Source organism: Pleurodeles waltl, chromosome 11 (genome assembly GCF_031143425.1).
Source record: "Pleurodeles waltl isolate 20211129_DDA chromosome 11, aPleWal1.hap1.20221129, whole genome shotgun sequence".
In the NCBI taxonomy this organism is placed as follows: domain Eukaryota; kingdom Metazoa; phylum Chordata; class Amphibia; order Caudata; family Salamandridae; genus Pleurodeles; species Pleurodeles waltl.
This window is the reverse complement of record NC_090450.1, coordinates 69,855,842-69,870,480: the sequence shown is the minus strand read 5'-3', so window position 1 is coordinate 69,870,480 and position 14,639 is coordinate 69,855,842. Positions and strand designations below refer to the sequence as shown.

At 37.6% G+C, this 14,639-nt stretch overlaps 1 protein-coding gene across 3 annotated transcripts in view; it reads left to right on the top strand.

Moving 5' to 3' along the window:
- The window catches only part of PEX5L (peroxisomal biogenesis factor 5 like), a 746,879-nt gene that overhangs the window by 354,032 nt on the left and 378,208 nt on the right, over positions 1–14,639 (top strand). For 2 of the 3 annotated variants that reach the window (XM_069213089.1, XM_069213087.1), the window contains exon 2: positions 13,307–13,411. The exons of the other annotated variant lie outside the window; for it this stretch is intronic. Coding sequence is in view for 1 of the 2 variants with exons in the window: in XM_069213087.1 (XP_069069188.1) it covers positions 13,307–13,411 (105 nt within the window). In the remaining variant the exon portion in view is untranslated. The remainder of the gene's footprint in view (positions 1–13,306; positions 13,412–14,639) is intronic. 3 annotated transcript variants of the gene reach the window in all.

Below are 14,639 nucleotides of genomic sequence, written 5' to 3'. Positions count from 1 at the left end.
ACCTCCCTGTCTCAGATTGCTCCTGACAGGTATTGACTTTATGGAATACACGCTATCTGGGGATTCTGTCAACCTTCTGCTTGCCTGAAGAATAACATCATTACCATATTCCCTCTCCTTGAATATCTCACACATAATCTTACTCTCTTGTAGATAGTCTTCCATGGTAGTACAAATCCGTCTAGCTCGCAACAATTCTCTATAAGGCATGCTCTTTATCAAACTCGAAGGATGTGCACTTTGAGCATTCAGTGGGCTGTTTCAGGCCGTCTGTTTCCTGTACATCCTGGGGATCAAGGAATCATTACTGACCACAACCTCAACATCTAAAAATTCAATACCTTATTTGCTATGATGTGCAACAAAATGTAAATTGTAATCATTCTGATTAAAAGTAGACACAAAATTCTTAGCTGATACCTCATCCCCCCTCCAAATCACAAAAATGTTGTCAATATAGTGACACCACAAAACAAGTCTTTCCTAAAAGTCAGTGACTTCGATGGACATCTGCTCCTCCCATCAGCCCATGAACAAAATCGCCCTCCCCTGAAGCTGTCTATAGACCTGATTGTCAAAGAGAAAGAATTTGTTCCTGAGACAATAACCAATCATGTCACATAACATCTCAATATGGAACAATAATGAGATGGATCTTGCTTTCAAATAGTGTTTGACTGCTTTCAAACCTAGCTCATGTTGTATACATGTATACAAACTTGTGACATCAAGTGTCAACAGCAGATAATCTTCTTCCCATTGTCTACCCTCAACAATCTTCAGGAAATGTGTGGTATCTCACATACAATGGTGATGTACCTACAAACGATCGAAGGTCATGATCTATGTATTCAGTGGGTTTTTTTTAACAATGAGCCCATTGCAGACACTATAGGTCAGCCAGGAGGATTCATTTTGTCTTTGTGCAATTTCAGCAAGAGATACAATACTGGAATTTTCAGATGGTCACATTTCAGAAATAGATATTCCACCCCCGCTCCAAACCTCTTTCTTTCCACTCCAATAAGAACTCATAATATCTTTCATTGACTAGCTTCACATCCTCTCTATTGGATTTCACATAACTTTTAGAATCCCCTAACTGCCTCTCCCCTTCAGCCAGATAATGATTTTTATCAAGGATAACCACATTACCCCCTTTATCTGACTCTTGTATCACAATGCTGGTGTCTTTCTTCAAACTCTCTAATGCCACTAATTGGGCTCCAGATAGATTTTTATTTCTAATTTTGTTTGGCTTGTATCTAATCTTTTTTAGTTGTTTAATCACATACTTTGCAAGTACCTCTATTGCGTCACAGTGTATTGCTGGTAGAAAAGTAGATTTGGGTCTGAATGGACTAGGGCAAGATTTATCTACGTCAATGGCCAAAACATCCAAATTCAAGAATGGGTCCTCATGTGCATCCAAATCATCATATAGGGTTGTTCGTGTATGTAAAATGTCTACATCCGAAATGCACAAATTACTAAGTTCAGGACTGCTGGTCATCTGTTCCTGATATGTCAATTTAGTATGATACAATTTTTTAAGTTTAAGTTTTCTCACAAATTTAAATAAATCTATCCTAGTTTGAGTGTAATCAAAACCACTAGTCGGGCAAAATGAAAGGCCTAGAGATAAACGTTTCTGTTTCTGTTCTTCATCTGACAGATGCCTGCTAGAGAGATTTACCACATTCATTGTGTTGTCTTCAGGGCCCTTGTTGTCACTCCCACTGGCCTATGCTCCTCTCTTACAGCTTCTGTTTTTTGCTTTGCGATTTCTCTTCCTCTTAAGCCTCTCCCTATGCCTCTCTGAAAAGATGACTCCATCCTTTGTTCTGTCCCCCCCTGGTTTAAAAGTTGAAACTGCTCTAAAAACTTGGACCTATTTGCAGCTTTGTCAGTTATTAAACCTCTCGCTAAAGTGGTGTCTGATACATCAGAAAGGTTGCTGTCTGAAGCATCACTTTCATCAGGCTCCCTTCTCAACAATTCTTTATACCCTTCAACCAGAGGTATTTGACCTATAGATTCTCCAGTGTACATGTGATCATATTTCGGATGGAAGGTCAAAATCCCTCCTGGTTGGCAATCTTTGAATTCACAAATAAATTGCATTTGCTTTTTATTAGTAATTTCCTTTTCAAGTTTCAAGAGTTACTTCTCCAAATTACTCATAAATTTGTCAAAGACATCCTGGGATATTAGGGTCAGCAATTCCAAGGTGATTCTGCCAATTTCCTCCAAAATCTTAGTCCTGTTCTTCAATGCATATTTTATTAGAATCCTCATCATGTTTAGGGAACTTTCTTTGGAGTTCTCCACCCATTCCTCCAACATCTCCAGTTGGGATCCTCATATGTTGGCACCATATGGATCCTCAAAACCTTGGGTACTCTCTCAACCTCGATATACCACTGGAGAGATTCAATCTCCCACCACTTGGAGAGCTCCTTTTTATGAAGATTTTCCAATGTGTCATATAAAACTGGTATCTTTACACCTCCCAACTGGGTAAAGAACAGCTCACTGGATTTTTCCTAACGTTGAGCCTCTAAAGAGAAAGCCATCTCTGCTCCTGGGATAATTACTCTAGCTACAATGTCATGCAGGTTTCAAATGTGGGTGCTAAAGCACTGCTGTCTCCCATTTAACCCACTCCGCTACTGCTTGTCATCAAAAAGGGACACCGCCACTGAATGTCAAAATAAGAAAATAGATGAATAAACAATTACAGGTGGGAGCACTTACCACGTACTCAGCAGAGTAATCCACTTTGTTCTCCAACCCGGTGGTTCCCCTCCTATTTCAGTTGCCAGTAACTCCCAACCATAGGTACCCAAAACATCCACTCTATTATGTTCTCTTTGCCAATTCTCTTTGTACTGCGGATCACAGAAGGGACTATAACGTGTGGTAGGGTGAGTTTTCCCAGATCCGATTTATACTGCCACCCCGCTCCAACTTTCAATTGCTCCAATACAGCAGGGCATGTACAATTGAAAGGATCTTAACTGCGTTCCACCGTGAATAATCCCGGCTCACAATCCCTACGCCACCCTGCTCACACCACCATTAGTGCAGTTTTATTGAAAGATGGTGTGCTTATCACACAGCCAAACAACACATCACTGGAATCAACACTCTGTGCATGGCTGGGTGTCCTCATCACTTAGACCATGCCAGTTTTTCTATGGTCACCAAGAGAGGTGCTCCATGACATGTGGCGAGTGTCGCTTGACAATAGCCGGGGAAGGACTGTGGAGTTTAGGAATGGACAAGACATTTAAAACTAGGAATTATTTTTTTTGCTCAACAATGTCATTTGGGGAAAAAAGTGCTGATTTTGTTATAGTTCAGGAAAAAAAATCATATGAAAAAATATAGAATTTTTCAGAAGTTGTTGATTTCAGGAGCACTCCTTTATAAAATGTTCTCAGCAGAAATTTGCATTAGTACGTTACATTTTTTATCTTTTTTGTCCATGAGAAAAATATGTTTCCTGGTGGAGACCCCTTTGCCATACATATGAAATATGAAGTCACCCATTTTTTACACCCATTCATTTTAGACACACCTAAAATTTCACCCTTCGTGTCCTACCTTTAAACCTCCGCATGAGGAAAAGTCACTGTCAGCAGATTTCCATCAGTCAGGAGTTCTATCTGTGAATGCAGATGTTTGTAGTCCCTGGTTTTCAAAATCCATTCTGAGCAGTGATACACTCAGATTTCATCAAACATTTAAGTAAAAATTAAGTGTTAAATGGATATGACACTGGGAATGTGGAGGGGAACGTATATATAGCAGAGGGACTGGTCACAAAGGTATATGCACACCACTATTAAAATGTGTACAAATTATTACTATTATCCTCGGAAAAGGTACTTCTGTCTGTCAAAATTCTAGAATGCCAGCATTCAGATATTTGAGTATAGGGAAGGTTTGTAAGCACTTATGAGTGTCCTCCGGCAAAAGCAGGTGAGCACTCATAACATTGAGGTTTGTGGTGATTCAAATGCCCTTTTCATGTAGTTTGGTATTCTGGAGACCTACACAAATTTAATTCTGTTTAATGTAGAGTGGGAAAGGGTGGATACAGGGATAGAGTGTGAGAAATGAATGCTTATTACCTTGCAAATTCCATCATAAAATTACTTTAGATAGCCTGCTAATTGGCTCCTTTCTCACAAAATCTGTGTATTTAGACTTTTTTCTGACTGCAATGATTTACCCTTTATGTTCTGGTTCTAGCTAAATACATTTGTTTATAACAAACAATCAGCATGAAAGAAAGAATATAATTTGCTATTTATACCATTGTCAAGTTTGATGTGTGGTATTCTTGTTTGACCACTTTCTTTACTCTTCTGGAGCTTGTCTTTCTCCTGCAACAGAGACTCCTAACTATCCTTTTGATTGGATGACTGATATCCTTCCGCTATTCACATTCATGGAAGTACTTTTTTTCTGTTTCTGTCTGCACTCTGTGGGAGTCCATGTGTTTTCTTGCACTATCCCGTGTGTGTTGTTATCTCCCTCAAATCCTGCCCGACGTGTTTTCTGGATTGTTCTATCCCTCCCCTGAAACTCGTCCATTGTTTCCACTGCTCCTAGATGTCTGACTTTGTTGTACTTTATTATATATATTTTTTTTAACCCCTGCACCAGTTCCACCATTGCTTCGCTCCTACTCCCTGTTGCTCCAGCCATCCAGAAGTACTGACACGTTTTTCTCCCACTTGTTTTTCAATGGCTACCACAGTGCTCGCTATTGAAATTTTGTGTTTTTAATTGATTTTATTTGAAGAGCCCGACGTGCAATTTGCGACTGGGCAACACCTTTCTTTTAGATGCATTTTCATACATTTTTTTCCATTTATTGGTCCAAAAATGCCTTCTACCATCTTGAAACACTTAATTAAAAGTTTAAAAGTTGCTGTGTAATGACACCTTTATGTGGCGATGTGTGCATGTGTACATCATCACACTGCTGCAATTTTGTTTTTCTTTTTGCTGAGGCTGTTAAAAAAGCATTTGCAAAGCTGAAAGTTTGGGTAAGACCATCGGAAGACAAAACCTATTGGCTTGGTAATGCTTGCTTTATTATTATTATATATAGTAACATTTACTTGGAATGTAATGCCTGAGAAGTAAAGACTTCCAAAATTGAGCTCTTCATAAGGTCTCGATGTAAATATATCTTTACTCACCAGTATTCACCAGCATTACTTTGCTTACAATTGCTGGGAGTTTTATTGAGTGGATGACACAATATAAACCCTGTGAAGTGGTGGGCTACATTCAACACATTTTTAATGTGTCATGTTGTTTCCAATGATCTCAAATCTTGTTGTTCAGCATTTCATTTCACATTGATATATCATTGATGGAGTGCTGAATAACTTCCCAAATCCATTTATGAACAATTTCAATAATTTATATCACTCTTGGAATGCTGGTCTATTTATTGTGTTTCTACTACGAGTGTGTAAATATATAATTTCACAGGTGAAGTTAGGCAAAGAGCATAAGCTAAGTAAGATTTCATAAAGTTATGAAATGTAAGTTGTTGTTCCAACTTAGCATGACAGCAATTTTTTTGATGAGAAGATGTGTTATGTTCCCATACTTTTTTGTGAACTTTTCTCCACATTGTACAGGACAAATATGAGTTTTTTTTTTAAATAGGCAGCATCCCCTTTTACTCTCTCTGTGCTGCCACTGAGGCAGTAAAAGGAGTGTGAATAATAGGCAAGCAGACAGCAGGGGTGTTTACTTCCTCTTTTAACTGCCTTATAAATGCACAGAGCCCCCTCTTGTGCAATGAGACTGTGGCCAGCCTCACACTTGGCAGTGTGACATCTGTGGACTCTTCAGGCCTTCGACCCTCACTCAAGCCCTCCGCTGCTCTTTGTCACTCCTCTTCATCCCTTGGCCCACCTTCCTCCATTGCCCTCTACTCCTATCACCCATCACCCCCTCATTACTCCTCTGTCCCACACTCCCCTGCTGACCAGTGATTCCTATCTTTCTCCCCTCCCCTGTTCTACTCTGCCCCACTCCTTGTATGACTCATCTGTACCTCTTACCATCCTATGACTCTTCTGTCCCTCGCTTCGTTGTCACCCCAATCTTTGCTGCCCTGTGCACCCCTGTGCTAGGGAGAGCAGAGGTTTAATTTTGAAAGTTGCTCTCTGTGGCATCAGACATACTCCAATTGCAAGTCTGAAAGGTTACAGATTGTGGCAAAGTACAATTTCCAGCAGTGACAGAGCACAGGGCTTGCAGTATTTTCACAGGCACATTTCTGACTACTGCAAAAATGCCATAAATGCTCAAGTTTCTGGCTGGAAAGTTTGCGTTTTTTTGGGTCCTAAATTTGCCAACCGAGCTCACAGAATCCTGGGGTATCTGATGGTGTGCTGTAGGTTCTCATGCTGTTTGTTGGTGAGTGGAGTGGGTAGCGATTCACCCTTTTGCTCCAGGTGGAGCCTGTCTAATATCTGATGTACATAGTGGAGAGCAACTGGATAAACTGCAAATTAATCTACCAGAGTGGGCCCAGTTATCATTTTACACCATGCTTTATTTAAATATTACATGTACTTACTTGTTATCTTTGAGTAACTTTGTGCCCCTTGTTTTCCTATCCAGTACCTATGTACAACTCAAAAAAATGAATTTATGAGCCAGTGGCAAGAGGAAGCTGAGTGATGCACAAAAGGCGTATAATTTGTACAATCCAAAGTGTACTGACCTTGACAGTAGGAGACCCTGTTTCTGTCATAGGAACCCAAGTGAAATAGAAACAATCTGTCTGCTGCCATTAATTTCATGGTACACTGGAAACCTTTTGTAGAAAATGCCATGAAAAGTTGTATATCCTCATATCCAAAACATGCAAATAATATATACAAGGGTAAAATTTCGCATTATAATGCTGCCACTATATCATTTTACTGAGCGGCTTTAAGTCAGCAACACCATAACTGTGGTTTTGCTTCAGGCATACACAGATGAAAGCAGCACTTCATGTAAACACTATCTTCACATGTCTGCAAGATAGCTCAATGTGTTTGGTGTTTGATACTGATGTTACTCTGTAATGTTGGTCACATGCATCATGGTGCTGCAGGGCTTACTCAGACCCTGTGCTGAAATTGAGTTGTCCAATGGTAAATGTGGTTTATATATTCAGCACTATTAAACAAAAAATATGTGCAACAACAAGCATTATGGAAAAAGCAACATTATTAATCTAAATATGAATTAATTATTTGCTCACACCTCCTAATATAGTAACGTCGCTTATCCATAGTACACAGTATCTTATGGAGATCCTGCACATGTTAAATAGAATCGAAACAGTTGTGTTTGCAATTCAGGCTTTCGAGCAAGCCAGTTTTTGCATCTCAGGTAACCATGTAGATGGTACTGTGTTACAGACGATGCTCTCGAAAAAAGTTTTGCTATGAGATTTTATCAAATAGCGCACAGTGTTCATCTTTAGTGGAACTTTATGAAAAGTGAAAAGGTAAGATGGTAATGAGGCATTAACGGCCACCATTGTAAAGGTCTATATATTACTAACCTGAGTCAGGACTTTTCTATAACATTCGTAACATAGTTAGACTCTAGTCAATAATCATCCCACAAATATGGCCTGGTGGAAAGTACGGAAGAATTCAGTCATAGTACCAACATTACAGTAGTAATACATAGGGTTGGTAAATTCCTATATTACTAATAATAGCACTATGCTCTCCCATACTGTCAGCAATATTGTAATTTTTGCACTAGCCTGGTGGTACAACGTTAGGTCTCTGAAGGAAATTGTTGAATAGACATGCTCCAGCAGTATGTGGTATTTTATGGTTAATGGGATAAATAGAAGAGAATTCACAAACAGACTTGCTTGCATTAAAACCATGTCAACCATCATTCATTAAAAGAAGAAGCAAAGATATCATTAACATTGTTTCAATAAATAACACCATGTAGTATAAACACTTTAGATGTAGCAATGGTTACAAGGTAACACTCTTTCATAATATTGATGTTTCCGAAAATGTGTTGCATTGTGATAGTTCTTCACATGTTAAAATACTTCAAATTAAATATATATACTTGTTCATGCTCTAGCATTACCATTTAGATTAAAGTACTGGGAAGTGCCAAAATAGTACATAGTGAGAACAGGAAAAGACAGGTTATAAGGTAAAGGATATACAGTCTCACCTTAAGAAAATTCCTTCAGAGGTAAAAAGGAGCTCTCACTTACATCTATGCAAGGTTTCTTCCTCCAGACAAGTCTATAGCATGCCACCACTCCACCAATTCCCCTGCACAGGTTTAAACAACAATCACCCTCTATTACATGGGTGGCTGGGCCATAGTGGTAAAATAACAAAGCAGTGCTGGACAACCACATAGAGCTGCAAGCCATGATGTAGTGCCAGCTGAGTCCCACATCCCAGGGAGCTGACACACATTGTAGTAGGTAACTGAAGTGCAAACTGAATCCACCCTTAAGTTCCCCATTACCCTGGTGTTCTACAACAAAGAAGTGCCCATCGTCCTGATTATGGTGCTTTAGACCATATGCAACACATGCTTTTAAATAACTTGTAGCCATATTATATCATTGCATTTCGTGTGGTGTCATAGATGGGCAAATGTGTATACCTTTTTTAACATAAAACAGCAGACGTTGAAAATAACTGTTGCTTTTCAGGAAAATATTGTATTTGTTGTTATTAAGGATCTTAGATACTACCCAATAAATATCTTTTCATATGTGACTCATCCCCACTTTCTCGTTTTTTTAAGTTCCTCTATGGTCTGTTTTAGAATTTACTGAAACTGGGATAACTACTTAGCTTTGTAAACAGCATGCCTGTCTTTGACGAATGGAGTAGCCTGAAATTGTCATTACTCTGCCTAATGTTATAAATCACTTTTTCCAACTTCCTTTCGCTAGTTTTAGAACTATTAATGGATAAATATATTACTTCATATTTGTGTATTGTGGAGTTGCCTTATTTGTTTGTCTTGATAAAATATGCAAAAAAGCAAGCCTGATACATTTGAGCCGAAATCATGTCACCTGCCTGCAATGAGTTTATTGATATACATGTATTGAATACGACGTGTATTAGCACACTAATGTTTGTATAGATGTTGTAGTAAATGTTGCAGCATATGGGTGCTTTTGAATGATCCCGGAGGGCCAATCCTGATGGGTATTAGGATTGTTTGCATTTAAAATCTAACTGAGGTATTGACATGCTAGTCACATGAAAGCGAAACCAGTCTGATATTTGTTTGTTATACTGTATAACTGATGAGGTGTGGCCTTAAAGAAAATCAGTTATTTAGGGGCATCACTATGAGGGTAGCAATAAACTCTGCTATTCCTTATCTCCTCCTGGGTATCTTCTTTTTGAGTGTGAGCCAGAGTTTTGCAGCAGTGCTATACAACAGGCAAAATGTGTGTTGTACTTACCATATTGAAATTTATGATCCAAATGCTCTTCCACTGTATTATTCTCTTAGTACTGTTGTCTTCCTAAATAGTAAGAAAACAGCCTGAAATGTTGGAAGGCAATTAGTAGAACTACATACATCAAATCAGTACAAAAACACACACTTTGGGTTTGCCAACTATTTCACTCCATCACTACATTTTCTACAATCTTGATGAATAAAACGAAAACTTTAATTTTAAACATTTAATCAAAAATACTTAGTTCAAAATTGTTACCTATGTAAGTGTTATGCATCTTTTGAAAACATTTAATTTTTAAAAGTTTTAAAAATAGTTTTAAAGCTCATCTTTTAGGAGCCTTAATTTGTCTTTAACCCTTACCTTGCTCATTCATTGTTTTGCCATTGCCAGAGATGAGCATATTTACTACTCAGTTTCAATCATAAGTAACAGGTATGCTAGAGACAACTAGCCTTAATGGCAATTGCGGTAATAATTAAAACTTTTTTCAAAACTAGATAATATCATACTAAATGTATTTGTAACTAATAGTTTCAAGCTGAATGATTTTCAGTTAAAATGTTTCAAATTATTTGTTGAGTACCAGTTTTGCAACTCCATCAATTTGTATTGATGGTTAATGAAAGACAATCAGTAATTTACTTCAGAGCTTGTAATAACATCTCTGTGTGTTTTAAGCATTCTATCAGCACATTTTAATCTGAAGGTTCAATAATTCTTTACTATAAATTAGGGATCTTAGAAAGTGAGAGACACGTGTATTGTCTAGTACATGATCACATTGTTTGGCAAATGCAGTATAACTATACATTGTTTAACTTTTACACAAAATAATAATGCATTTTTGCAACAAATTGCATTTTGAAAAGCAGGTATAACATTTAAAACTGTTGCTGTATACTATTTAGTAACTATTTAGTGTGTTTCCTTTCTACTTTATATTTTTACAATGCTCTTATACAGTTGTTTTGCTTTTTTAAGTTTATGTTTTACAAAATTATATAGTTGATGCATGATTTTTCTTATACTTCACCAGTTATAATGAACATGATTTCCAACTAGGAAGAGGGACAACTTGATTTTCAAGTGAAGAATGGCTGGTGAACTGTAATTGTAAATCACACATCAATCATGTTATCATCCTGATTAAAATTTGTTCAGCAAATATATATTTGGGGATTGTTCCCTAAACAGGCAAACAGCAGGCGTTCAATTAGAAGAAATTTGAATTAGCCCATTTTTTCTTTCGCAATTTTTACTTAATCTTGTAACCATGTCTTCTAGACTTCAAAACAAAATGGGATGTTTGGAATACTTTTTCAATTCTAATTGCCAGAATCAAAACATCTTTGCTTTAGGTGCAAGTTTAAAAGGAATAGGAAATTAGTTGAAATAATTTTAGAGGAGCCAGATAAAGGTCTTCCTATGTATTAATACAACAATTGAATTGAGTGATTAAGCATTTGGTTAGTCAATAAAAAAGTAAAGTCTCTTTTCCTTTTGCATCAGAATCCTCGAATCATGTTTCCCATTAATTGTACAAGTTATTTTGCACGCTAGGCTGGTGTTCTATAAATATCATGTGCTAGGTCAAAACAGAAGCATTGAGCTTGAGGTGCTTGATAACATCTCATAAACACAAAGCAAATTCACAGAGGTACACCAATTGTAGTAACTTAGGGCCTTATTACAAGTTTTGTAGTCTTGAGAATGCCAAACTCAAAGAGGGGGTTGGAACACCGCAGCTTTGGTGGTCTGACTGCCAAAAACCGACTTTGGCGGGTGGACCGCCAAAGGACTGCTGTCCCCAGCGGGAACATGGTTCCCGATGGCTTGACAACAGTCAGGCTTGCAACCAGCAATGGCGACGCTGAATTCAGCGCTGCCCACTGATCACATGCCCTTTTTCTGCCAGCCTTTAACGGTGGAAAGCCCACCATGAAAAGGCTGGCGGAAAGGAAGTTCTGGGGCCCCCTGCTCAGCACCCTCGGAATGCGCACTGTCTGCTTTGCAGACATTGTGCATTCCAGGGGTGCTGAAGTGACCGGATATTGGCCTCGTCTCCCTTAAGGGAAACGAGGCCAATACCCTAACACTTTTCCCAACGGTAGGCCTGATAGAAACGTGTAATATAATGTTCCTTCCGGTGAGCCCGATTGGAACAATGTAATATGCTCAGTGGGAATGTCACCACTATGGTGGTGGCGTTCTCCCTGTGAGTTTGGTGATCCGTGGTGGGACAGCCAGACTCATAATAAGGACACCTAGCAGTCATTTAGAAAAACCTAATTTAAAAATAAAATCTGTGAAACACTAACTGTATCTGTTTTACAAATCAAAAACCTTGATGTGACACTTGAATCGATGTTGAAATAGACCATCATTTGCATTCACTGTACTCTGTCAATGCTTGACATCCCTTTGTGTTTACTCACTTTTTATGCCTAAAGGTATGTTGAGTGTGCAATACTTAAGTGTTCATATTATATCATAAGCATATGAGCTCACACAGTAAAAACATAACTTGTTTTTATGTTGTTCTTTTATTTTGTGATTGAGATTAACTTTTTGTACATAGTTATTGTGCGTTTTATAACTATTATATACCTAAGTTATTTTATACCTTTATATCTATTGTGGTGGGCACATGTGCAGTTTAAAGCAGCCCATCTTATTGTAACCTAGCCCCCAGAAATCTAGCACATCATTTTTAAAGTATCGAGAGAGCACAGTTGAGAAATTTCATCTACAGCAACTTCATAATCATTTGATTAAACTTTGCTACCACTGTCAAGGTTATGACGTTCCAAACGTTTCTAAAAAGAGAATGGTAAAATATCTGCTAAGAGAAGGTTTTATTGGCAGAAAATACCAGCAACATCTACTTTTGTTGGGTAATTATTTTTGGAAACTGTTTTTGTGGAAAGATTCTCTGATAAAATATTTAATTCCCCATCAAAAATGTTTCCCATAAAACATTTTCAACTCGGGAAAATGTGGGCAAAATACACAGCATTTCAACTTAGCAAATTGCAAATGTTATCTATATTTTTTTCTGTCATAGTGTAGTTTGCCCCTAATTTGCCCATGTAATCCTTACTTTTTCTGAAATTAAATTTTATGTAAACTGAAAAAGTTGATAAACTTTATAACACATAAGCCAGCACAGGTAGGAAAAGAGAGATTATATTAAAGTGTGTTATATGTCTGTTAGGTGAGAAGCAAAAAGATCTTTCTATTTTTATGACCACAGGCCGTTTTACATCACTCCCTCATTAAGAGCACTCTTCCAATGCTGATTAGAGTTCCTTTAAAATGTTCAGTTATCAAAATATTGCTAAATACAACTTCACTCACAAGATTTTATCATTTTGTGTAGTTTAAGGCTCTCATCAAAGTAGACATGGGTGTGAAATAGCAATACCAGATATAACAGCCCAAAGTAGAACATCAGAACCAAAAGCAGGGAACCATGACAAATATACATGCAATGCTACGTAGAAAAAAATAACAAAAAAGTGCAACAAATAAAACCATTGAATATTCAGTGCAGTTATGAGGACCAAGGGGTCCACATTTCTGGTGTTAGATCAGAATTGTATACTATTGGTTAAAATCAATCATTTCTTTCATCTATCATAATTTCAAAACATCTAAAGTGGTCACAGAATCACTCAATGAGGGAATGATAACATGAAATAGTGCTTCTAAAAACAAAGACTGCATATTAAAAACAGGTGAAAAAGGCAAATTTCCTGACGCAAACCATTGTTGATTTCACTGTTGTAGGGGAAAGGCTCTAGGGTGGCAGATAAAGCTGTTGCCATGGTGATGAAGGAGCTACCAAGAAAGGAGTCTGCTGAAGGGAAGCCCCTCCTTACTATGACATCACAGGTGGGCTGAATGTTAGGAGGACTCTAGGAAGCTGGCATATGTCAATCTGTTGGAGAATCACAAGCAATGTTGTGTGATCTGAGCGAAAGCCATGTCATTTCCACAGCATCATTACAGAACTGACAAAATGAACAAATTCAGACTACTAAGAGCAGTGATAATTGTTTAAGCATTTCAGTTTCAAAACTTTGTTAACATATAAGGACTGCACGGTTTGCTTACTTGCAAAAAAATAAATTGCATACATTTTCAAGTTAATGAACGAACAGTTTTCCAGAAAACACAGAATGCATATGTCAGTTTCCAAGTGCAGTCTTTGTAGTGATACATGTCAAGCATCTCTATTACTGTACATTTGTGTGTTTGTGTGAATCTATATTTTTACTTTAGTTATACACATTTCACTATCATTAAACCAACAACATTGTGACACATTATTTCAGATACATCATTTCTAGTATTTCATCTTGTTTACTCCTACAAGTAAGCTGATTCAATGATGCAATTTACATTTACAAATGTGGAAATGAAAGAAATGTGTAAGAAAAGTAATTTGTAAGGAAGTTAGTTCTCAAAACTATTGGTTTCTCTTGGGTATGTAAGTATATTATGTTTTTTCATAAGATCACAACAGCTGGCAAACTATTTGAATCTTGTTATATCTGGCTTTATTTTCTCCGCTCCATCATGACTGTTAGCTGTTAATTAATACACAAGGCAGCCCTTAAGGGACTAATATGTGAACATTGTAAAATTGACATGTAACCTATGCTCTGTGCATCTTTAACTACCTCTTAGATAACCTACAAAAAGTACATTCAAAGTATATTATTTATCACATTTTGCCACTTGCACCTCCATAGCCCATGTAGCTCCAGCTATTGCACTTCATCTGATGCTCCTTCATTTTTTCCCCCAGTGTTTACAAGGTAAGGGACTATAGCGGGGAATCGAAGAAGAAGTTACCTATGATGACAATAAAGCCATAGCAGGACCATGAAGACAAAGTGAGCAGAAAACTGATAGTTTCTGCAACTGTCATGTTTTGGCTATAGATGAAACTCAAAGAGATAGAAGGGAGAAAATAAATCCACAGAAGTAGATGGCAATAGCTATTACCCTTAATGAAACAGCATAATAACAATCCCCATTCACATCCTTCTGGACACCAAGACCCATATTTATAATTTTTTGCGCCGCTTTTCCGTTATTTTTTGACGCAAAAGCA